The sequence below is a fragment of the Leptonychotes weddellii genome, chromosome 1, assembly GCF_054177405.1.
Source record: "Leptonychotes weddellii isolate Sample4059 chromosome 1, ASM5417740v2, whole genome shotgun sequence".
In the NCBI taxonomy this organism is placed as follows: domain Eukaryota; kingdom Metazoa; phylum Chordata; class Mammalia; order Carnivora; family Phocidae; genus Leptonychotes; species Leptonychotes weddellii.
Window position 1 is genome coordinate 91,858,210 of NC_138369.1, and position 26,082 is coordinate 91,884,291.

The window sequence follows — 26,082 nt, forward strand, 5'->3', positions numbered from 1 at the left end:
TAGTTCCAAATTATCCCCAACTTTCATACCATTTTTGTTCTCTTTTACCCATATTTTGATAGGCTGACGCGAGGATAATCAAAAGAAACATTTATTTACATTCTGTACACTTTGACTTAAACAAATTAGGAGGCTTCGTGGCCTCTAACTCCTACACATCTGTGTAATCATAATATATGCGGACTTCCGATCTTCTGACACTTTGCAGTGACCTGATGCTTTCGCTCCTGGTTCTGATATTTGATTTCTTGAATAGCCTTCTTGAGAATGACCTACACATGAAAAAGTAAATTATTGGATCCAGGCACACATTGCACGCAGATAAGAAAAGTGTCATTTCTTTGCAGTAATACAGAATTTTGTGTGCAGATTCATCTAAATGTCTGTCTAAGTGACTGAAAGTGAAAGGAATTCTGCACAAGTGATAGGGTAGAAAGCAGGTGAAGAACACTGCCACAACCACACGTATGCTCTGGTTATGTTTCCGCTTTCGGCTTGACTGGCTTATAAATTGCCTGCTGGATTTATGGATGTACCTGGATATGGCTATGTAACATCCAATCAGGATCACCAGCACAGCCACGAACAAGCAGCTGTTGACGTAAATGACGGCTTGGTGCCATTTGACTCCCAAGGGACTTTTAAGTTTCATGCAGTCATGAATATTTTCCTTGGTTAGTTGGCCATTTGTTAGAATGATGTTTGGCAAGGACAGAACAGCCATGATCACCCAAACACAAATAGATAAGACCTTCGTGAAAGTTATGCTGTACATGCGAGAGTCCCCAAATGGCTTTACCACCTTCAGATAGCGATCGATGCTTATGAGCCCAAGAAATACGATGGAAGTGTACATGTTTGCATAAAATAAAACTGAAGTGTATCTGCAGAGGATAAACTTGAAGTACCAAGGTCCAAATCCTGCATCATGCACTATTCGAAATGGAAATGTTAGCGTCATTATGAGGTCAGCAACCACTATGTTTTTGAGATAAAATATGAAGCTGGTTTTATTCCTAATGTGGAAGAAGATCCACACGGCTAGACCATTCAGCAAGATGCTTGCCACAAATATAATGAGGTAAAGCACAGGCAAGACGATAGTGTCAAATTCGTTGTTAACAGTTGTGTTCTTCCCGGGTCCATAGCTCATGTTACTTGGAGCGTGACTCCCTTGGCTGGGCAGCTCATTATCTGTAGGAGAAGTGGGGAGACATCATGTCAGAGCTTCACGTGTGTGCCACACAGACTGCTAGTCTCCCTTAATAGGCGACTGCTGTTTTGGGCAAATTAAAAAATGTCTTAGCAATTTAGATAGTTACTGTAGTGCATTTTTAATGTTTTGAGTGGCCAAAGTATTGGTGGCCTCTCTCCCAAGTCCTCATCTCATCCCCTTCCCCCAGACAGATACACACCGAGGTACCTTGAGTGTAAAATGTGGTATTTCTGGTTCTTTATGCCAGTCTTTTGAAAATGAAGATTAATATACCAATGACAATTACCCTGATTTTTAATTTAGTGTTTGATATCATTACAAATAGAAACAGTAAAATCTGGGGGCAGAAAATTGGATTTTCCTATAATGAAAATAAAAGGGCTAGCACTGGCTAGGGTTGTCTTTGGCACACTCCCTGAAATATCTTTTTAAAATCTCTCTCAGTTTTAAGCTATTTAATCATCAGTAATTGAGAAAGAGTAAAACTCCTGGGTGATTTTGAGGTTTTTGCCCATGGCAAAATGTAAGAGCCTTTAGGGACCATTGTTAGGAATAGAAATAAGAATAGGTAGTTGTTAATAGATAAGTTTATTATAATGGAGGATAACTTGTCTAATATAGTTCTAGGTTGATGCCTATTTTTATTTACAAGGCTACATTATACCTATTGCACTTAGATAAAATTTTAAACCTTTTACTTTCTTTTTTTTTGGAATTTTGTGTTTATGTGGCAACCATGCGAATGGGTCTTGTGCATCTCCTACTGAGGGGAGCGAGATCGACGGACAGCTGTAGCTTAGGGCTGAGTCCACCACCATTTTCTTGCTGATGGACGCTTCCCACAGGCTGCTCCAAGTCAGTAACTGAGCACAGGAAGGATACTAAGACAAGACTTTTCCAGGTACAGAAGAGTTTCCTCTGACAAATGACTTTGGCCAGAAGACTTGTCAGTCTGGTGAAAACTTCCTTCATGCTGTGCTGTAGTGTGAACCTTCCTACTCAACCTCCTTGCTCCCCTCTCTTGCATAGGGGTAGGACTTGCATTTCAGTCTGCAATCCCTTGCAAGCCTATCCCCCAATAATAAATCTCTTGGCCATCCAGTTATATTTTGTCACCTGCCTTTTTTTTTTTTTCTTTTAAACCTGGACTAACACTATTTTCAAATGAACTTTTTGGGTTGTAAGTTTAGAAAGAAGGTCATTACTGAATTTTTACTTCTCACTAATTAATCATGTTTACTGTAATGACAGTTACGTTTTGGAACAATATTGTTTTAGAGGTAACAATATTAATTTTGCCCTCATTTCCCTATATAACAGGCACTGTATTATATATTTTGGTTGCCTTCTTTGAAGAAATGAAACAGGGAAGATACTTTGATGATTATAATCCAAAAACAGGTTCTTAAATTGCTGCCTAAAATTTTAAGTGTAGGCTCTTCCCGAGTAACCTTGTACTCTTTCTAATTCTTTCCCTTTTATTCCCTGCTACAAGTGTTTTTTAAAAACTGGTTTTCCTGGCTGAAATATCTCACACAGGCTAGTAATTTATACCTGGACTAGCCTGTTAGGATGAGACCCATAGTATTATTAAACTTTATAAGTTTTAAATGCCTGATTCAGCTGCCATCTATATTATCCTTGCCAGTTTCAAATATTGTCTTGAACAGTATCATTTAAGCCTATTTTAACTTAATGAAGTGTTGGAAAATTGGCTGCTTCTGCCCCACAAGATCCCCATCAGCATCTATGTTATTAGAAGCTTTCTAAGATGTGCAGTTTTACCTGGGTTAAGAAAGTACTTAAATTAATTTCTTCAATTAAACTATTAGCAGACACTTTCATCTAACCCAGAATAGAACACTGTGGGAAATGGAGAGAGGACAAGTAAGTTTTAATCAGGATAAGTGGTCCAGCCAAGGGACACAGACTGAAAAGGGGCAGCCACATCATATCCTGATACGATGGCTGTGCTTTACAACAATTACGAATGGTTTTCAAAGCCATTATAAATAGAAATAGAATGGTTCGCAAACTGTAGCATGCTCGCCATGGAGTATTTCAACCCTAGTGTTGCCTCACTGGATCTACTGTGCATATCCACTGTGGAATGGAAAGACCCATACTTCCCAGGGTTGGTTAAGGATTGTGTGTCTGCTGAGTGTGTCATTATATTTTAAAGTTTGTATGAAGAAGCACTCTTATTAAATGATGATTTACTGATCAATTATGATTATTATAGATGGAGTCTTAAATCAGAATGTCAAAAATTATACTTCACGAATACTCTGTCTCATAAATGGCAAGTATCAAGCATGAGTGGCCTTATTCCACAGTGGTTACTGTGGTTTTGCGAATCTGGTGTTCAGCTTGTTGATTATGTCACCTCATAGTATTTGCTTCCTTAGTTTATGTATAGGATTAACATTTTGGAATACAGGACTTTTTAATTTAGTATGATAAGCCTGGGCTTGGTTATTTCTTCATTCACAAATTCCACATTTATAATGCAGCTTAAGCAAATTAGTGGTTAAACTTGTTATGGGTTATTTTATGAAATAATGTGGTAGAAGAGAGGGAAAAAATTGTTTGTAAGCAGGAAGAACCATCTGTGAGTTGCTCTGGAAGGCTCCAAACGTCATATAGAGAATTTTCTCTAATTGATTTTTTAAAGAATCAAGTCTATGTTATATTCTTCTATTATTCTCTTCTGTGTCATTGCCCCAATTTTTTTCCAAAGCTAGTGGGTGTGCTCAGAAGCATTTCTGTGGCCAGTATTCCTGCTCAGGAACAATGACCCTTAAAAGTATGCGGCTCTCTTCACCCAGGCCGTTTTATCATGTTGTTCTTCACTGTCAATAAAAAAAAAAAAAAAAAAAAACTTGGCAAAGTTAGGGAAGGCTTTTAATGACAGGTAGCTTGGTGATTCAATTAAGAAAAATTAGAAGGTGTTTTTACAGTGTAAAGGCTATTTTCTCACACACTCCTTGTTTACTAGGACATTATTACCTGAATTATTTAGCTCAGAGCTTGATACAGAGTGATAATTGAGGGTGAAGATTTCTCTCCTGCTCTTCCTCCACCAACTCCTTTTAAATTAGATCAACAAACGCGATGACCTAAGAACTCTAGTTCTATAGTAAATTAACATTTGGTACCAGCCTGTGTGTGAGAGAGGTATTGTACTACGGGTGTTGAGGGTGTGGGATGGACTGCTGTGCTGATGTGTTGGAGAAATGCATGGGGTTTGTATTCATACATAGCATTAACCACATATGACTGCTGTACTGGGCAGGGCAGATAAAGGGCATTGGTGTCATTGCAGAAGGTCCTGTTGGACCGTGCTGGTTTAGTCGCTTCGTAACCTTGTAAAAGGAAATAAACAGTAGCCATTTTGCTAGATCTCCCAAGAGGTAAATTCTCTGCAAACATTATTTCCAGGACAGTCTCTAGTACTTTTGTAGATGTTCACTCTGTAACTTAAGTCATTAATTACAATTTGTCTCAGTTGCAGCCACATTACAAATGATAGCGTGGTGAAGCATCTTGGTCCTTTTGCTTTTGGTGCAGCTGCATTATTGCTCATTGGGGCGTGTCCCTCTTTGGCACAAAATGTGAGAGTATCAACAATATGTCATTGCTCTGCCTGCCTGGCAGGAATGAAACACACAGGTCATGCAGATTACAGGGTGTCACTGCCATGGCACAGCTACATTTGTGTGGTCATTGTTGAAATAGTTACCAGGAGAGGAGGAAGATGTGGCCTTTGGCTTCCTGAGAAACCTCAGTGAACCTTAGTTTTTACACTGTTACCCCTGGAAAGTAATAGGTATTTTAGTTTGGGTATAAAAATCTTCCGCAGATGTCAATTTAATCTTTCTTGTCCCTTTTGAGATGGTCTGTAGATGAAACAAAGCTTAGAATTAAGCAATAGCAAGTTAAATTTCTCTCAGTGATGCTGATCTACCTGTTTGCTGTTTTATATTTAACAAAAGGCCAGGCTAAATGCTGATTTATTATGTTAATTGGTTAAGTAGCTGATAAAATCCCCAAGTTGTCATAAGGTATAAATAACAGTTATTGATCAAGGAAGATTTTTCTGTGCATTTTTTCCTGTGGCTTACCTGGTAATTTTGCAAGTGTCAGGTTGAGCCCCATTCTTTAGTTGTGATGGACTGTGAGCAAAAATACGTGTCAGGAAATACTCGGGGATGACTGAGGGGAGGGTTCGGCATAGGTTATTCCTGGCTTGAGTCCTGGGCCAAAAAAAAAGCGGGGGGGGGGTGGGAATTAGGAAGGAATATGTAAACAGTAATTTGATCTTTCTTTTTTTCTTTCTTTCTTTCTTTCTTTCTTTCTTTCTTTCTTTTCTTTTCTTTTCTTTTCTTTTCTTTTCTCTTTCTTTCTCTCTCTCTTTCTTTTTCTTTCCCTCCCTTCCTTCCTTCCCTCCCTTCCCTCCGTCCCTCCCTCCCTCCCTTTATTTATTTTAGGTAGAGAGTGTGGGCAGGGAGAGGGGTGGAGGGAGGGGAAGAGATAGAATCTCATGCAGACTCCCCACTGAGCCTGACGTGGGGCTTGATCATGACCTGATTTGAAATCAAGTCAGACGCTCAACCGACCGAGCCACCCAGGTGCCCCAATCTTTTCTTTAAAAATATACGTATATGCTTTCACAGTTCAGAAAAGGCATACTCTTTGGATACAAACAGATGTGCCACAGGAAGAGTTGCATACTTTTGTGTCCTCTTTCAGCCTGCCATGGAGAAAGGGCCATTTCTGTGTATGCTGTCTATCTGAATGCCTGTGTATGGCCATGGGAAAGTTATTAATGTCTCTGTGATTCAGTGTCCTCATCTCTGAAATGACAATCATAATAATCATCTTACAAGATTGTAATAAGGATTATGTGAAATAGTCCAAAAGACAGTTATCAGAACCTAGTTCTAGGAATGCACTCAGGACATGGTAGCTTATATTTTCCCATCCCTGCTTCTACTGAATTCCTTCCCCCCCCTTAACCTGAGCATATAATAAATGCATCTGTGATGGGACTTATGTGCAATTGGAAATTGTTAAAAAAATGCCTTTTAAAAAAAAAAATCTAGCACTGATATATGTAAGCATGTTTTATAAGCTCACATCCTTTTAGTATCCTATTCTTATAATCTCTGGGGTTCGGGACGCCTGGGTGGCTCAGTCGGTTAAGCGTCTGCCTTTGGCTCAGGTCATGATCTCAGGGTCCTGGGATCGAGTTCTGCGTCCAGCACCTTGGTCAGCAGGGAGCCTGCTTCTCCCTCTCCCTCTGTTCCCCCCTGCTTGTACTCTCTCTGTCTCTGTCTCTCTGTCTCTGACAAAGTCTTTAAAAAAAGTAATTATCTCTGGGGTTCTAGTTCTGGGTTTACACTAACCAGCTGTGTGACCTCTCTCAAGTCACCTGACCTTTCTGGAATTGCCCTAAGAACCTAGAAGATCACTGTTAGGACTCTAATTTATGTGAGCAAGCTTCTATGTTTTCCTCAAGCATAGATTTCCCTTAAGAATTTAATATCATTTGAATGTTTGTCTTGTAAGTCCCTGTATTTCTCTGTGAAAACTGCATTCCATCCAATCTCAAAGTGTGATTAGGAATGAGTAATTTAATTGGGTTTGAGTGATGGGCGTGTGATTTTGGCTAAATTCCTGAACCTTTCCAAGCTTCAGATTCCACACATTTTTATAAAGATTAACTGAGATCATATGTGCATGTATCATTGAATGCTGTAAAACATTTCCCCCACTTCTCCTTCAAGCAGCCCTGTCTATTCTGTGTTTCTGGCTTCTCTGAGGTGTTGATAAAAGAAGAAATCTTGAGAACTGTTTTGGCAAGTGTGCTGCTAAAGTCCAATGGTTTTATGGAATGAATGGTTTGCTATAGGGGAAGTCACACTATTGCTCACGAAACCATGTGAGACTCTAATGTCTCTTTACTGATGTTGCTCATAAACTGTACAGCTGCAGAGAGACCCCAAGTAACCTCATCTCCTTCAAGTACAATGCAGATTTCTGGCTGGTGTAAGCAGTTACATTGGCTGAGTCAACAGGGAAAGAGCACTTTGCAGGCAGAAGTATATTGAAGAATTTGGCAGCAAATGGAGAGGCACTTGTTTCTTTATCTTTTACTTTGCCCTTCTTTTCTTTTTTTTTTTAAAGATTTTATTTATTTACTTGACAGAGAGAGACACAGTGAGAAAGGGAACACAAGCAGAGGAGTGGGAGAGGGAGAAGCAGGCTTCCCGCGGAGCAGGGAGCCCGATGCGGGGCTCGATCCCAGGACCTGGGATCATGACCTGAGCCGAAGGCAGACGCTTAACGACTGAGCCACCCAGGCGCCCCAACTTTGCCCTTCTTTTCTGTTCCCTAGTATCACATGATGTTTAGATGCTAGATTTGGTAGTAGATGGATAAAAATGGCTTGAAAATTTTTAGTAAAGATTCCTTTCCTTGCCTAAATCCTCTCTTTGAGAATTTAGGTACCGTATCCATGCCTTATGTCGAATCACTACAGTGTGTAGCACTTATCCGGTGCTAAAAAGTATTTTTTTGGTTAATAGAGCATAGACAATGATTAGGGCTCTTAAAGAGTCTTTCCTTTTTGGGTGCCAGTGTTGAAGGATTTTTAGAGTAAGGCAAGGAGGTGAAACTCTACTTTGTTTTTACTTATTAAAGTTTACCAGGAAGAATGATTGAAGCAGTTTGTTTTCTGATCTTCATAATAATGATCCTTGGATTCAGTAAACCTTTTTTTTTCTTGAATCGAGCTTCTTACGGGAACATTTCCTGAAGTTTGCCTGACAAACACATCTTGATTTTTACATTTCTCTCTTCCCAAGTTACCTTGGTTTTCTTCCTCTTGGCTTCACGTATTATACCTTACTCAATAACAAGAATTCCAGTATGGCTTACCCCCACTGGAAGAGGAGCAGTGTCTAGAAGTGGGTGAGCCACAAGCAGCAGCAAGAGAGACCGCTCTTAAGGAGGACCCAGAAAAGAGACTTGGGAAAAATAAATATCACATTTCTGATAAAGGATTTGTATTCAGAATAAGCAAAGAACTTTTACAACTTCCTAATAAGAAAACAACCCAATTAGAAAATAAATGATCTAAAGATTTGTATAGACATTTCACCAAGAGCACATGAAAAGGTGTTCAGCATCATTAGTCATTAGGGGTATTTAAAAACCCACAGTGGGATGCTATTTCCTACCTACCAGAATGGCTGTAAAAGGAAAAGAGAATATCAAGTGTTGCTAAGGTTGTGGAAAAACAGAAACTATTATACATTGGTGGTGGGAATTTAAATTGATATGGCCACTTTGAAAACAGTCTGGTATCCACTCATATGTATCTACCCAAGAGAAATGAAAACATATGCCCATGCAAAGACTTGTATGCAAATATTTTAGTGGCATTATTCATAAGAGCTAAAAGTTGAATCAACCTAAATATCAATCGATGAATGGATAAACAATGTGGTATAGTCATACAGTGTAATACTACTTTGTAATAAAAAGGAATGAAATGCAGCTATAATATGGACAAATCTCAAACATTTTGCAGGGGAAAGAAGCCAGATATGAAAGACTATGTAACATTTAGATGGAATGTTCAGAAAAGGCAACTCTATAGAGGTGGAAAGATTAGGTAGGGTTTGCCTGAGCTCTGAGGGTGGGAGTTGAGATTAAGTGTGAGGATATGATGGGTCTTATTGGTGGGTGATGAAAACTGGATTGTGGTGGTGGTTGCAAAACTATAAATTTTTTCTAAAAAATTATTGAATTGTATGTTCAAAATGGATAAAAGTTATGGTATATAAATTATATCTCAATGAAGTTAAAAAGGGCAAAAGAGTGCACAGAAAGGAAAAGGAATACAAATAGGCTAGCAACTCAACAGCACAATAGATGGGTTTTCAAGACCAGGAGAGGTACATAACGAGGTACATAACAGCACATTGCCTGTCTTCTGTTATGGGAGGTAGTGAAACGCAAAGTACTTATGTGTCTGCCCTTAAGGAGTTGAGCGTCTAGTTGAGGATCTAGAAGTAAAGAGACCACTAAGTACAAATGAGAGGTTTGGGATACTATGGAAATAGAGAGGTGTACCCTGATGAGGGGAAGTGGGAATCAGGGAGGTTCTGTGGCTGCAGTGATACTGGTATCGTGGCAGGTTTGCTGAAGGTCCGATGGGAAAGGAGCATGTGCAAATGCTGAGTGTGGCCAAAGAAGCTGCGGTAGTCTGAGGATGATGATGATATTGAGTGATGGAGAGATATGACAAATTTGAGGTATGTTGATGAATTAGGGGCTGCTGATGTTGCTGAAAAGAGAGAAGGGGGTGTTGGCCTCCCAGGTATTTGGGATGTTAGGGCAAAATGAGAGGAGGATCACATAAAGGGATCAGTGGAGTTCAGTTTTCGATTTGTTGATTTCAGGATGCTCACGTATATTATTCATGTGATGTCTACTAGGTAATTGAAGGTACAGGGCTGGAGCTCAGAGAAGTACTTCTGGCTGCTGATACACATTTAAGGTCAACAGAGGATCAGTTACAGAAAAAGCTATGGGAATGGAATGAGATTGCCCAGGATGAACCTATCCAGTAGAGCGAGAATGGGACAGGGCTGATGTAGATGCTTTTAAGGAGCAATCTTAGGGAAGGGGAAGTGCCCAAAGGAGTGGCCAGAGAGTTGGGCAATTATTAGAAGAGAGTAATGTCATGTGAACCGAGAAGAGAGTTTAAGAAATGAGAAGCTAAGACTCATTTTATCCTGCAGGGAAATCAAGTGATACAGGACAGCAAATTGCCATTGGATAGGATTCAGTTAATAATGAGGTCACTGTTCATCTTTGCCAGGGCTGCACGTGTGGTATTGTGTGTGTGTGTCTGTGTGTATGTGTCGGGGTGGGGGGTGGCGTAGGGCAAAAGCAGAGGCCTATTGACAGAGGATTGAGTAATGTTTGTGAGGTGAGGAAGTGAGGGAAGGATTTCAAAGAAAGCGTGCCTGTGATGGGAAGGAGAGAAAGGGTGGGAGGCAGAGAGGTACAGGACTGATGGAAGATTTTGTTAAGCTTCTCATTTAATGCGTGGCTTTTACAATGATATTTCCTTGCTTGGCTTAAAGAAAAAAACAAAAACAAAAAAACAAACCCTTGCCCTTACTCCTAGCCAAGTATGGCAGCAGTGCGTTGGAGTGCTAGGTTTCAACCCCAGCCCTCTTACCTTCCAGGTTTCTGACCCTCCATTTCCTCATGTATAAATGAATATGATGATCCGTCCCTTAAAGGCTGACTGCAAGGTTAGAATGAGACTATTTATGAGGCAGCTTGCATAGCTGCACAGGGTAGGGGCCGTCTTGTTATTGTGTCATAGGGACACGATGGAATCCGTTTGGTGAGTAATAGGTTGGACACAAGGCGAACCAAGTTCTTGCCACCTTGTTGATGCTGATACTGTTATGTGGTTTGTGGTCTCAGCCGCCCTGTGAGGAGCCATTTGACTAATCTTTTTGCTCTAAGAGCTTGCCCTTTCTTTCAGTTATCTCTGAGCCTTATCTGCCTGCCTTCTGCACTTAAGCTGCAGGGCTCCCCGTGTGGTTGACTTCAGAGCATCCTGTGCATGTCCCAGCGCCTGCAGGGTGTTGCAATGAGGGTTGCTTCAGCGGTAGTAATGGCTTGCTTCCAGGACCTTGTTCATGGGCGGGAATCCTGTTGTACCACCTCCTGCTCCCCCAGCTGAGAGCTGATGAAACCACTCAAGAATGTGATGTCTGTAGTAGGCCCAAGCTTCACAGCCATTCCTGAGGTTAGATGGTATCGATGCTTAGAGACCTGTTTTTTTTTTTTTTTTTCTTCTTCTTCTTTTTTTTTCAGCCATCCATTGAGATCCTCCTTTGACTTTTTTGTTAACTGTTGTTGGTTGTAAGCTGGCTTTTTAAGTGCGGGTGATGGCAAAGGACTAAGGTGTTCTGAGTGTCTCCTTTATCTTAGACTTCAGACTAGTTGCTTAATGTCTCATACAGTCTTCAGAGCAGTTCTATGACCTAGGTGCTTTATTCCCTTTTCTTTCCCCAGGTGGGAAGATACGAGGTTCAGAGACACATAATTAACTTGCCCTGACTCACATGGTGAGTAATGGGTAGAGTCAGCGTTCAGCTCAGATCTGATTGAAACTGAAGCTGCAGTTCTATTATACTGCCCGGGAAGAAAATTGAAGAATGATTCTGGAGCTTACTTTTGGAGGGAAGGAAGTGGGGGGCCGGTAGGGGTAGGGTTGTTTTCCCTTGTCCAGCTGGTGAAGGAGCTGCTAATCTTCTAAACTGGAGATCTCATTTTGTTTGGCCTGAACAATGTTGAAAACATCAGGAAATTTCACATAACCCAGATTGGGATCCTGTCCTGAAAAATGAGATCTGCAAACAGTGAGCATGAACAGTCCAGCCATATTAGCTGCCTCTTATGGGAAGTGCACTCCGGTGTATCGGCTCACAGCATTCTCTGTTGACATCCCTGGGCCTCCTCACTTGGGAGTGTTACCTGTCTGATCCTGCAGATACTTAATTTTGTAACCTTTGGTCCATTTATCATTTAATCTTATGGGGCTACATTTGAACTATATGGATCATCAGATGTTCTGTTTAAATTATAAAATACATTTTTCTTCTTCTTCCTCTGCCCCCTCCCTACTGAGTCCTGAATTTTCTTGCTTTAGAGACCATAGTCTCTAAAGCCATAGCATTCTCTCCAAATGATTTTCCTTTTACCTCTTGGCAACCCAGAAAAATAGTGGTGGGAGATCTTAGCTCACACCTGAGAATTATTGTCACAGTTGAGCTTTTCTCTGTGCTGAGCCCTGGGCTGGGGTCTTTAAGCAAAAACCTTACTACTTATTTTTAAACTGCTTTTGTCGGTGAAAGAACTGAGATTCTGGGTCCCAAGGAAGAAAGGTTATAAATGGTGGAGTAGAGGCTCGCACTCAGGTGCGCTGGATGTCCAGCCCTCTGCTGTCTCCCTCGAAGCGTAACGGGAGGCCTGGGGAAGGATCAGTATCCAGGACTGCTGAACTGCTACCACATAGTCTTGTTCTTAGAATTCACTGTGTTCGACCTCAGCATGCTTGGCGAGCCCCTTGTGCCTAACTGGGGGAAACCCACCGCAGCAGATGTACCCACTGGGACACAGCTGTGCCTTCATTCTCTCTGGCTGCACAGGGTCTCCTTATTGCCCTTCTCATCAAGATCTGCAAGATGAATGCCACTTAAGTGCCAGCTCCCTGGTTGCAGCTATTCATCAATTTGTGGAGTGATTATTTGGTGGCAGCCATTGTCTCTGTCTTCCACCTTCCGGTTGTTTTTTAGAGGCTCATATCCAAAATTGTGAGAATTTCAGATCTTAGAGAAAAGAAAACTTTTCTACTAAGTTTTCTGGCTAAGCCAGTAGCTCATAATGGGAATACTGCTGCAGTATCCTTAAATTTCAGTGGTAAAGATGTAATGCTCACAAAAACATCTAATATGAAGTTTCTGATGAAAGGTACAGCCTCTCTTACATATGGAATTGCCTCTAACCCAAGAATCTTTCCCAATTTAAACTTGGGGGTGGGGAGGGAAGGAGGGAGGGAGTGAGAGTTTTCCAACACTGTTAACAGCTTTCCTGGAGGCCTTGGGAAAGAAACAAGTTATCTCACTGGATACAATTTACTTGTTTTTTTAATAAAATTAGGTCACTGTCGTCATAGGGCACTTCATTAATGCGTGCTTGGAGTCACATCCCAAAGGTATTGGAATGCAAAGCACACAGTCGTTCATTCAGGTTGTTCAGGTACTACTCTAAAGTTCTCTTTTCAAAGTTGCACTTGATATGTATAGCCTAAAATTATGTATATTTTGGTTCACATTGAGATTTAGCATATTTTTTTGGGGGGGTTGACCTCTGACCACTTGTTTTATAAATATTTGGGAGTGATGGAAAGTGGGTTGTAAACTCCATGAAGGCAAGGCTTGTGTCTAATGCTTCTTCATAACCTTAACCCCAAACCCGGTTATTCCCTTTGTACAGGAGAGGAACCTTATTAGCGAGATTGAACAACTTGCCCAACATCACCCCCGGCAAGAGGCAAAGCCAGGAAATGAGCTTCAATTGTTGTGACCCCAGAGCTTCTCTGCTCTGCCCCTTGGCTTGATTAGTGGAAGCTCAGAAATAGCTTGACCAGTGTCTTAGACCTCAATTGAGTGGGCAGGTATTAAGTTTTTGACTCAGTATTTAATTCTGTGACCCTGGACAAAACATTGTACCTCTCAGAACTTGAACTTGCTTTGCACATCTTTGAAATGAGGAAAGTAATAAATGCCTGGCCTAGCTTCCAAAGGTGCTTTGAGAAGTCATGAGATAATATTTATAATGTCAATTTTATATTGTAAGTACTACAATAATATAAGGGTGTATAACTCATGGCAAATAGGTTTTTTTCTGCCCAATAATACAATTTTTATTAGTCATACGGTTAAATTTTACAGTTTAGGGAGTTGAAGTGTATATTTTTATTTTCTGTTTAGGCAAAGGTTGGATTCTGCATTATTGATATATTGGAGGCTGGTTAGAGAGGTTACAGGCTGTAGTTTCAATAACCAGAGTAATGGTTTTAAATGAATATGTGGAGCCAAATATATTTCAAATAACTTCTGGTTCCTTAAAAAAAAATTCTCAGAATTTACGATCCCAGGTCAAGTGTTTAGTTTGATTACCATCCTGAAGAAAGGAAGAATGTTTTTCACAAGCTTAGGAAGATGCTATTCCTTGTTTCAGAAAAGTCATTCCATAGCTTAAGCATTATACTTAAGAGTTCACGTTATTCTTCCTGGTGATGGTGGTGGAGGTGATCGTCACCTTTCTAATAGGTCATCATTATGGTTTTCTAGCTGTGGATAAGGGGTAGGTGTTCTCAATAGAATCCCTATCAGTAGAATGGGTGTCAGGTTAGCTATCCTAAGTCTTCAGATCACAGTTTAATCAAACAGTAATGTTGTTTAAATTAATAGAATAAGACCGATTCCTAAAAGACATGTCCTCCTTTAGTTTCCTTCCTTACCTTCATTTGTAATTTAAAAACTCTTTAATGAGGTCTTCAGTACCAGTGGATATTTCACATTTTTATCAGCATCAAACCCTGTTTCTTATTTTGTCCTCTTGTAAAAACAAGGAATAAATTGCCCACTCCCCATACATACATAATAAAAGGATCTGGCATTACATATAATTAATTTCATGTGTGTGTGTGTGAAAACACACACATATGCACACATGCATTCACACACATGTAACATTTTCTTTAAAGTGATTCCTACTATCAATCTCACTCGCATTAATTACCATATTTTTAGAACAGTGATTCTCAAACTAGTGGGAATATTTGAATCAAAATAATTCTGGGTTGATGTATAAAGATGGTAAGTTGCTCAACTAGGAGAAGTAAGTAATCTATCTGTATTATTATAATATTTGTCACATGTGTTTTCTTTTTCCTCTGCCTGTCATATTTCCTTCTGTTATAGCCCTCACTAGCTTTCTGTCTTGTATAGAACACCTTTCGAGCCCCTCTCTAGGTACCCTGGTGACCTGATCTTGTCTACCTGCCCACTTTGCAGCTCCCACACTGCTGCACCAGACCTTCCCTGTCTGTCTCTCCCTCATCCACTGGGCAGGCTTTCAAGCCTCACTCATCTGCCACCTCTTCTCAGAGCCTTCCAGGTTTCCCCCTATACTGTGTCAGGGCTCCTCAGTCTCTAGTATCTGCCTGGCTGTTCATATCTCTAGCTGCATTGCATTTTCCTTGTTTGCCTGAATGCCTGAGCGTCTCTGAATCCTATCTCCAGAGTCCAGCAGAGTACTTGAAGACACAGTGTGAAGCTCAGGAGAAATTTGCTTTAATGTTAGGCTCTCCTGGAATGTGACCTTCTGTGACCTAATCTGATCTTAGTGGAAATCTTGCCATTTTTATCTTCATGCGTATCTTCTTTTGCCATCTGAAGTAAAAGAGTGCAACCCAGGGAGGGCCGAGAGAATAGGAACTGGCAGCTGATCTCATGTAAGACATGGCCAAAGACCAGGAGGAAGGCTGATCAAACACTGGTCCTCTGATGTTTCTGAACAGCTCACTCTGAAGTAAGGAGACTAAAGTGGAGGGTTACAAATTCAAATATAGCCCCATAGGTCATGTCAGTGAGAAAAGTGAGCCAGGTCTAAGACGAAATCATCAACAGTAACAGTAGGCCAATAAAACACAGCTAACAGTTGGAGCGTCGGGGGGGTAATCAGCAGGGCTGGGGACTGCATGGTCTGGGGGCTGCTGCCCCACTCTTAGGCTCTGGATTGTTGCCACACAAGTGTGTGCGTCAGTTGCTACTAGACTATTTGATTTATAAGAAAAATGGGTTTTTATATAAAATTACATGAATTTTAAATTATGGGTTAATTTTGTTAACCCACTGGGCAGACCAACTAAAGCTTGTCTGTGGGTTACAGTTTGTGACATCTAATTTCATGGTGGGGCTGTGACAGGCCACTCCTTGGGGTTTCTGTTCATGCCTTAGTGGGACCGAGAGCCTTGTTACCAGATTCCTGCTCTAAGCCTCTTCCTCATTTTTACCAGTTTCCCCTTAGTATTTTGAACTGAAATTGATGAGTCTGTAAGACAAGCTTTGAGACAGTTTATAGATTTCAGGATTGAATGGCACTGTATTTAATTTGGGGTGAATACTCTTTCAAAGAGCTCTAAAGTTTCTTCTTCCTTGTTGCTGATGTATTAGGTTGAACCGCATGGAAATACTATTTTTATAGGTCAAAATGACATTTTCATGTAGTTCAACCTAATAAGCCTACCACTTCAGAAATTTCGATTGTTAGAGTATACTATTGCAGCATGAATTTAGAATGTTTTAGGGAAAAGGGAATATTGGTGTTGAATAAATACACGGAAATATCTGTTAAACAGTGATCATAATATGCTGCTGCATGAATATCATAGTTGTTTTTGATGGCATCCACTGTTCTTTTATTCATTCATTTTGCTGCATATGGTGTGGGTACTACATAGACACTTTGACACAGTGCAAGACTTTATCTTGTTTAAAGTTTCGGCTGTGTAGACCTTTTAAAATGGTTGAAACAACCAAAAAATAATTGTAGCTGTGATGATTTAAGGTATTGTATGTTGCTGTGAGCCCTGAGTAGCCACATGGTACCCAGTTATGATATGAAGGACTATCTTTGTAAGGGCATCCAGTAAGCAATTAATTTTGTAGTTGTTACAATTTCTCTTTTAGCCAGTTTATCTAAATGGGTTTGAGAAGCCTATTGATGATTTGTTTTCAGTTTCCTTTTTAACCTTTGTGTCTGGTAGGTAGAAGGGGAAGAGGCTTGGGCAGGGAGGCCATCCATCCCAAAAGAACTGTGACAGACCCTATGGTGCCTGCAGTCTTGAGGCAGCTCATGGCCACACGTTCCTTTCTTGCATCTCTTCTGCCAGCTCTCTGCCTGAAGCCACACAACTGAGTGCTGACAGCCCAAGTGTTCTCTGTTACCACTTTTCTTCAATTAGATCGGAAGCCTCTTTAGTGCAGGGACCTTGAATTATTGTATTTCAGCCGCCCTCTCTTATATTGGCTTCTGCAGAATTTGACCCTACTCTCTGTCCTCTGGAGAATTACTCTGGTGGCTGAAGGCCAGTATCTCTGACCTGGGAGTGTGTTCAGGCTATTGGCTGACATTCCTCTGGCAACAGAAAAGTCTGTGTTTCTATCTTATTAGGACAACAACAACAACAACAATATTAATAAGAGTAAGGGTTTGGCAAATGCTGGCTAATACTATTTTGTAGGTAGGACAGTTCTGAATTATTTAGATACATCTTAAGTTATTAAGAAGACATTGGATTCAGGTTGGAGATCTGTCATTTACTTGGGCAAGTTACCTAACTCCTATGCCTCAGTTTTCTTTTCTGTAAAACATTCATCATTGGATTGATTTGACAATTGAATGAGATATTACCGTAATAGTACCTCATTTGATCCTTATAGATTGTTTTATTGGTGCTTGGCATATAGTAAGAACTCATTTCAGTGCTACCTGGGTATTAGTAAGAGCAGTACAGTCCCCCCCACCTTTTTCAAATAAACTGAGGCTTAGAGAGGTTCCTTCAGCAGACAGGTGAGTGCGAGTGCCCAGGTTAACACACCTAGTGAGAGACAGACTGTGGATTTAAACATAAGTCAGTCTGTGCGTTGTGCTCTTAACTGTTCTGTTGCTGCTGCATCTACATGGATTGGGGGTTCATGTGCTGATTATAATGTGATGTCTCCTTTGGGAAAACTAGGAAGTAAAGTGCCTCCATCGTAGCAGGCTGTCATGCACCCCAGACAGTCCTTTATCTCCTACAGTCAAGTAGTACAAGAAATAAATCACAATTCTGTATAATTTTGCTTACAAACTATGCACAAAAAAGAGGTCACTAATAGCAAATAGTGAGTGCGTTTACTGAGAACTTGCCAAGTAGTGACTAAGAGCATGGTTGAGTGCAGATAGACAGGGTTCAGGGGCACAGCTCTGCTGCCCACTCGTGTACCTTTTCAACTTCAGTTTGCTCAGCCGTAAAATGGAGGTAATGGCAGGATACACCTTACAGATATGTGAAGCTGTTTCTTTTTTTAAAATATGGATTAAAATATGTAGGGCTCTTGGGCATATGTTAAGCTATCAATGTGTGTCATGATTGTTGTTTTAGTATTCTGGCTACAAGGGCAGTTTGTGTCATGAGTTTTATCTAATACATTAGAGAAAGTCATTTAAGGAGTTACCTTCCCTTTCCAAAATGATAGAAATTTTTATCAAAAATTCACTGATACGAATGAATGACTTAATATAATGTCTTATAACAAGTGAAACTTAGTGCTCTTCTTCAAATGCATTTTAGTGTAAATTTTTTCATCTTTGGTTAATAAGAATGCTAATGAAAGATAAAATATGCTACTTCATACAAGATGGAAAACAAACTCTATTCTGCCCATTTTTGCCATATGAGGAGGAAGAGTATTTAGAAGTTGTCACCAGGTCAGGGGTGCCTGGGTGGTTCAGTCGGTTAAGTATCTGACTCTTGGTGTCTGCTCAGGTCTTGATTTCAGGGTCAGGAGTTTGGGCCCTGTGTTGGGCTCCACACCCAGTGTGGAGCCTAAGTTACTTAAAGAGAAAAAAAAGATTGTCACCAGGTCAGAAAGGAGCTTGGCTTTGACCATTGGCCTGAAGCAGAATGTTTTGAGTCTTGTTTCTTGTTCACTCTGATGTTTTCCAAGGGGTTCATCTCAACTACTTTTTTTTTAGGTTTTATTTTTTTTAGTTGTAAACTAATTTATTTTTTTAAATTTTTATTTAAATTCTAGTTAACACATAGTGCAGTATTGGTTTCAGGAGTAGAATTCAGTGAGTCATCACTTACATACAACCCTTAATGCTCATCAAAACAAGTGCCCTCCTTAATGCCCATCACCCATCTAGCCCATTCCCCACCCACCTCCCTCCATCAACCCTCAGTTTGTTCTCTATTGTTAAAACTTTATTGTTATGGGTTTTTTTCCCCCCCTTTCCTCCTCCACTCCACCCACCCCCCCGAAATCTCATCTACTTTTTAATCACAAGATTATGGTTGCCTCTGCTCTCCCCTCTCTTTCATTGGTCACAACTACAAGAACTGTAGGTGGCCCTGTGTTTGTATTAATGAACAGCTTCCTAGCTGAGAAGTGGGAGCAAACTGTATTCATCTCCATCTTGGAGAGGGAGAATCTGGAACCTAAGGAGGTTGGGATTTGATTAGTATTATGTAGTTGGCTGGGACCCAAGTCGAGCAATCAGTCCTCCTTATCGTGTTTGGCTCCACCCAGTGTCCCCTCCAGCATTCCTTTGTTTGATCCAAGCCTTGGTTCTTGATAACCAATCCTAGTACCTCAGCATATCACCTGGATTGTGGGAATCTAGAGGTGCAAGGGCCCTCTAATGACCATCCAATCTGATCCCCTCATTTTACTGTGAGGGATGGTAGCAAGCTCCTGGGGAAGTAAGAGCCTTGCCCAACTCTGGTAACTTTTGGCACAGTCTTCACCCAAACCCTGGTCATTTTGCTGTGAGTTCTGGCTTTTCTGCCCTAAATCAAACTACTGTCCCTTGCCTGTGCACAGAGCATCTGTCCTGGAGACTGTGGACTGCTTCCGGGCAATCTTACCTAGATTTCATCTCACTTCTGTCTTGCCCTCACCAGGACAGGCTTTGAGGGAGTTTTATGGGTTTTCCTAGTTTTTCTGTTTAGAGGCATACAAAGAACAAATGACCATTCTTGTCTCCTCTGTGTTAAATTTCTGTGGCATTTTCTGAGTACAAGGCAAAGCATGAAATATGTTTTGTTCTTGAAGGAAGTGAAACCCTATGATATCAAGGAAGGAAGAAAAGCAGGCAAACTCAGGAGAGGGCATGCACACCAGTAACCTAAATCAAAGCATCAGTTCTCATTTAGTCTCCCTTCACCCACCCCCTTCCCTGAGTGCAGTAATCCCTCTCGGCACACTGTCTCTGGTGAGGACATTTCCCCTTAGCCTCTTCAGGAAAGTTACGATTTTCTGACTAATTACTCCCCCTCTCCTTCACCCCTGGCCTACATCCTTAAATACGATATTCAGGAATCTAACTATCCCTCCAGCCACTCTGCCTTCTCCCACATATACCAAAAACACTTTTCAAGTAGGTGCTGGAAATGATAGTCTTAGCAAAGGGTTTTGCTGAAGGACTAAGAGAATCTCCTTGATTCCTAATTTCAAGAAGGAAAGACTTTTGTTAACCTCAAACTGGCAGAGATAATAATGATATAAAATATGATCAGTGTCTGGCTCTCCTTGCCCCCTACAGTTGGGGTAATATAAAGGTCCTTAGTAGATAAATGTTAACCTACTTGCAGCTCACCTATCTTTTCAAGTCTCGATTATAAATTCGACAAGTTCAAATCTCCATTCTTGCTTTTTGTTTTCCTCAGTGAAGCAAAAACTTCTGTACAGTTTGAATGTGAGGCAGAACTAAGTGGAGCCCTTTGTTGGTAGCCAGGCGGTTTTCTCAGTGCCTTTCCGGACATGTTTTAACATGATCTCTGAAGGAATTGGAATGAGGATCGCCCTGTTCGTTGTGGCACAGTGAAAAGATTGAGAATCTTTTATCAAAATGAAGCAATTTGGACAGAAAATCATCTTTTTTCTTTTGGTCTCTCCTTTTTTTTAAAAAAAAAAATGTGAATGAAAGATTATGGAACAAATGTACATTTTAGGTCTTGAGAAACAATTACAAGAGACTGTGGATTTTACTCATCGAATACAGTAAATGTGATAAAAAAAAATTCGCTTAAACATAAGTGATTTCCAAGTCATCGTTTCCACGTTTGAAGGCACAATGCACAATTTACATTTTCCGCCCGCCCCAGTTGGAAACAGTGAAGCTCCATGAAGAAACATATGGCCTCCTGTTTGGAATGTGGTGCCTCCCAGAGAAGGAGGACTTAAATGATCTTACTCAGTTAGTATTCTCATTTCTACATTTTCTTCAGACCTCAGATTTAAGCAGAAGGATAGTCTTAGTGCTGTGTCCTATCAACCACAGCTTTTAAGAAAATTAAAAAAAAATTTTTTTTTGATTTACCTTTCATTGCGGTGTCTGGGTGTCCATTCACCTGATACGGTGTCTTCAAGTTGAAACAGGCTTCTCAACTCTAATTAAGAATAAGCCTTGAAACTATGGTTGACAGAGAAGTGGGTTTTCTGGCACAGCATGAAAAATAAGCATGTTTCTCTCCTGTCGGAGAAAGTGGGTTCTCCCCCTGGGCCCCTTGAGAGTGTCCTTTGAGGCACCCTTTCAGATTGTCCTGCTCCGAACAACTGGAGCAACTTGCTCTCTTGCTAACGTAAGTGACTCACATCTGAGAGCAGGTGAGATTTGTAGACTGGGGAAGAGCATTTCCTGAACTTGCAGGAATCAGACGGTGATTCACCTGAAGGGAACACAGAGGGCCGGAGCTCAGAATGCCGGAGGACTGTTTAAGGAGGAGGAAATGAGGTCTCAGGTTGGGGTTGGCCCCAACTAAATCACTAAATCCGTCCCAGTGTTTAGGTCATTTCTGTCTTTTTTTTTTTTTGGTGGGGGTGGAGGAGCTTCCTATTGCTAATTAGAAAATACGCATACAGCCTTTCTGTCGATTAAAGCTAGGATTAAAAGGAATCAGAATATATTTTATGAGAAACAAATCCTTTAAGATATTATTCTGCTTACTGTTTAAAAACTAAAATTGAAATGTGCTTATACTTGTGACTGAAAACATTGGAAATCTATTGTCTTACTCAAGAATCTGATGAGATCTGTAGACCTATTTTTACATATACACAAACGTCAGTATTCAAAATATTTTAAATTTATTGTGGGGATGAGTTCTCACCCAATCCCTTGAATTCCATTTTTAAAGACAAAATAACGGGTGCCTGGTTGGCTCAGTTGGTTGAGCATCTGCCTTCGGGTCGGGTCATGGTCCCAGGGTCCTGGGATAGAGCCCTGCGTTGGGCTCCCTGCTCAGCGGGGAGTTTGCTTCTCCCTCTCCCCCTGCCTCTCCCCTCTGCTTGTGTTCTCTCTCAGATAAATAAATAAAGTCTTAAAAAAAAAATAAAGACAAAACAACTTTTATTCTTTTTAAAAATCTTCCCATAATGATAAATTTATATAATCAAATCAATTTTTCTTATTTGTAATTAATTTTAGAACTGCAGATAAAAATCTTCAAAAGATTTGCAAGATTTTGCAACATTAAAACAAGTAAATAAATAGAATTTCACCAAATGGAATCAAAACCTGTTACTATCATGGGTGAAAATAAAATAATAAAGGTGGCATCTTTTTTGAAGTTATAAATCAATAATAGGAATTACTTAGTGTTTACTTACACCTTAAAGAAATTATATATTTACATACACACACACACACACACACACACACACACACTGGTTTTCTTTCTGTGTTAGTACAGAAAAACAAATATGTATTTAACTTAAATACTAATAGTTGAATATCAGAATTATGTTTCTTCTATTGCTTGTTCCTAAACAGACAACTACCATTTTAATGGTTCTCTATTCCATTTTGTTTAGGGTGGATTAAGTTATAGGTAAGTAGACAGCCATAGGGAAAGTCTCTGGACAAAGTTAGGCAACTTAATAGTGGCTCAATCTTACAAGAATTTGCCAGATTTACAAACAATTCTGCATTTAGATTTGATTCTGCTTTGTACCATTTTTATACTTCTTCCCCAGGGATTTTGATTTTAACATTGAAGCCAGTTTATTGCATCCCGAGGAGGAAGTCTGTGCCTTGCAGACCTTAGTTGGAAACTTGTCATTTTTGGGTTGAGCTTATTGCCATTTGTCACTGTGATCCATAAATAGTAAATGATGTAAAATCAACCTGTCAAAATAACCAACTGCCAACCCTTTTTTAAAAAAATTTTTTAAAAATTGTTTTTAAAGATTTTATTTATTTATTTGACGGATAGAGATACAGTGAGAGAGAGAACCCAAGCAGGGGGGCAGCAGAGGGAGAAGCAGGCTCCCTGCTAAGCAGGGAGCCTGATGTGGGGCTCGATCCTAGACCCTGGGATCATGACCTGAGCCGAAGGCAGACGTTTAACGACTGAGCCACCCAGGTGCCCCCCAACTGCCAATTCTTAAAAGTGTCAATTCAAAGAGAGAACATACCTTGTAGCCTCCTTAAAACTGTGTGGACAAAGGCTTTCCCTGTGCCTTCTGAGGATTGTCATCCCAAATTTCCAGTCATGTGTGTGAAATCATATTAGGGACCTTATTTGGAGAAATATTTCACAAGCTTCTGTTAAAGGAATAAAGGCATATCTGTTATGTACCTTAAATTTTAATACATTTTTTTTTTTTTTTTAACCTGGGTTGACTGTCCTGTTAGGGCCAACTAAATATATTAATTTTTTATGGTAAAGAAAATCCCTGTCCGGTGTAAGGACCTCCAGTTTTTCCTGTACATTGAAGCACCTTGACATTGTACGTATTGGTATTTTATAAAGATTTCACAGAGGAGGGAAGGAGCTCCTATCCCCTTGTCCATTCAGTACAGTAGGTGGCTCTCTCTCTTCCTGGAGGTGGGTTGGGGATGGAAGAGTTTTTTCCCTTCCTTAGGAACATAATAGATTGTCGTATTTAAAAGCTTTGGCCTGTGATGCAAATTAAGTCTAGGAATGAAAAAGTTAGCATGAGGCAGCCTTTATGCATTTGTCTTGAAGCATATCATGCCAATCTCAAGTTGGGACTTGTTCAAGCCAGTCTTACTTAACATTCAAAAAGGGAAGTAGTACACGTTTAGTCATGAAAAAAGTGTAATGCTTTGATGAAAAAAGCAGCTGAAAAACAGCCCATAACTTTATTATTGTTCAAATCACCGAAAGGTTAACCTGCATAATTTTTTTTCTGCTGATTTTTATAGCAAGTCTCACATTTCATAAAAGCCTCAGGAAACTTTATAACAATAATTATCTTGCTGCTTCATTGGGGGATCCTATTAAATGCAGGGAAGCTCTTTTAAAAATAACTGCTTTAGCCATTACAAACCCCAAATTTATTTTGAATACAAGAAACGTCCTGGGATATGTGTTTATGATTCTTCACCACCACAATGTTTAAAAGATTTTTTTTTTCATTTTTTACTAAAGGTGAGTTTTTTCTTCTAATATTATTTTTAAAGATGTTAAACCCACAGACAGATTGAACTAAGAGTGCAACTAAGTATTGTCTAAATTTACACACTGTTAACATTTTTCACATGCTCTACCCCCCGCAGTATTTTGGGGGGACCTGTTTGAAGTTGTAGTCCTTGTGACAAATGCCTTGCCCTTAACTCCTTCAGCATGTGTTTCCTAAAAACAAGGATATTCTCTTACCTAATCACAGTATTGTTATCAGTCAAGATTAATGTTGAAGCAGAGCAGTAATATTTTAAAATATTCTGTCTGTATTAAAACTTTGCACTTTCCCGGTAATACCCTAATTTTTTTGACGTGGCATTCAATCACTGGTCGCACATTGCATTTGATTTTACTCTCTTTTTTAGGCTCTTAATCTTTAGAACAATCTCTCTCCTTTTTTACTTTTTAAAAAAGTCCCCCTGGCTTTTGAAAATTGGTTTGCTCTGTATTTGCTAGGGTCCATTCTGTAGGATAGGTAGTAGGGGGTGCCTCAAAATGTTTTTGAGGCACTTTGGACGTATTATCCTGAAATCTATATTAGACTAAGTTTGGGATTTTGAAGTCAAATAAGAATATCTATAATCTTGTTTGGAAAAAGACCTGGTTCATGGATCAAGAATCACAAAGTTGGTAGATCCAAACTCTCATTTTCTTTGGGATACTGGATAACTTACTCAACTTTTCTTGATTTCATTTTTCTATAAAAGGAGGATTATGATTTAATTATAGAATTTTAGATGAGAATTCCCATAACCTTATTGATTTTTCAAAATAAAGTCTTAAAAACAGAAGCATTCAAGGAGAGAATGTGTTTCTAAGATCTTGGAATAAAAATTAGGTATTATTGGTAAGTCTTCCTGAAACCTACAAAGAACCCTTTCCCTTTACACTATTCATATGTCCCACTTTTTTAGTGTGAGACATTGACAAATGCATTACCAAGGCTTGTCTTGGTCTTCTAGTCCTTTCTCCCTTGCATATGATTTTCCTTTGCATACAAAGGGCTTTCTAGTCTTTTTTTTTTTTTTCTTAAAGATTTTATTTATTTATTTGAGAGAGCGAGAGAGTGCGCGAAAGAGGGGGAACACAAGCGGGGGGAGAGGTAGAAGGAGAAGCAGACTCCCCGCTGAGCAGGGAGCCCCATGCAGGGCTCAATCCCAGGACCCTGGGATCAGGACCTGAGCTGAAGGCAGACACTTAACTGACTGAGCCAGCCAGGTGCCCCTGCTAGTCTTTTGTAATACACTAATTCACTACAAAACAAACACAAGCAGAGATCTAATAGCTCAAGTTGATCTGTCTTGAGTACCCATTTCTTTTACGTGGAACCAGAACATGCAACAAGGATTGTAGTAAAATCTTCCTCACATCTTACTGTTCGATCTCTGTACACAAAAGTCACTCTAATTGTGGCTCACATCCAATAGCTGCGAATTTGTGCTGAGTATAATTACTATAAACCCTTTAATGTTCCCTTGCTGAGATTGGTATCTTTAGGTCCCTATGCTTGAATTACTGTGCTTAATCTGTCATTTGAAATGATTTGTATCTATTAGGTCTGCTTTAAATAAAGCACTTACCTTTTTCTGGTATGAGAACTTCATTAATGGTTGATTAGAGGGAAGGGATGGTTTGGAGATTGAGTCTGGAGATATGCGGGTGTGTGACTCCTGACCTCCTATTGATACTCTGCCTTGGGCTGTGCTGCTTAGTCCGTGTCCTCACTTTGGAAATTTTGCTTGAGGCGGTGTCAGGCCATGACAGGAGCCTAGTAATTGTGGGGTCAGACAGACTCCAAGGTGGATTTCAGCCACGCCCCCCCCCCCTTTTTTTGGACCAATCATTAATGTAGCTGAATCTGTTTCTTCTTCTAGAAAATAAGCTTGGGGATGACTACCTTGTAATACTGTAAAGATTAAATGAGATAATATACAGGAGAATTCTTACAGTGTTTAGAACGGTTGGTACCTAATGAACAGTAGCTTCTCTCTCTCTCCTTTCC

At 40.0% G+C, this 26,082-nt stretch overlaps 2 protein-coding genes across 5 annotated transcripts in view; one reads left to right on the forward strand and one right to left on the reverse strand.

Annotated features, from left to right (window-relative positions):
- Positions 1 to 26,082, forward strand: part of MED12L (mediator complex subunit 12L) — a 322,844-nt gene that overhangs the window by 188,538 nt on the left and 108,224 nt on the right. The gene's annotated exons all lie outside the window — the stretch shown is intronic.
- On the reverse strand, positions 76 to 21,407 carry GPR87 (G protein-coupled receptor 87). 2 transcript variants are annotated; one of them, XM_081827809.1, is made up of 4 exons: positions 20,972 to 21,407; positions 20,249 to 20,455; positions 5,341 to 5,472; positions 76 to 1,194 (listed from the first exon to the last, which is right to left on the reverse strand). In XM_081827809.1, the coding sequence occupies exons 3-4, from the start codon at positions 5,372 to 5,374 to the stop codon at positions 152 to 154; spliced, it is 1,077 nt and encodes a 358-aa protein (XP_081683935.1). In that variant the 5' UTR covers positions 5,375 to 5,472; positions 20,249 to 20,455; positions 20,972 to 21,407; the 3' UTR covers positions 76 to 151. The 2 variants fall into 2 exon arrangements, with proteins under 2 accessions (XP_081683935.1, XP_081683928.1); XM_081827802.1 differs by lacking the exon at positions 20,249 to 20,455.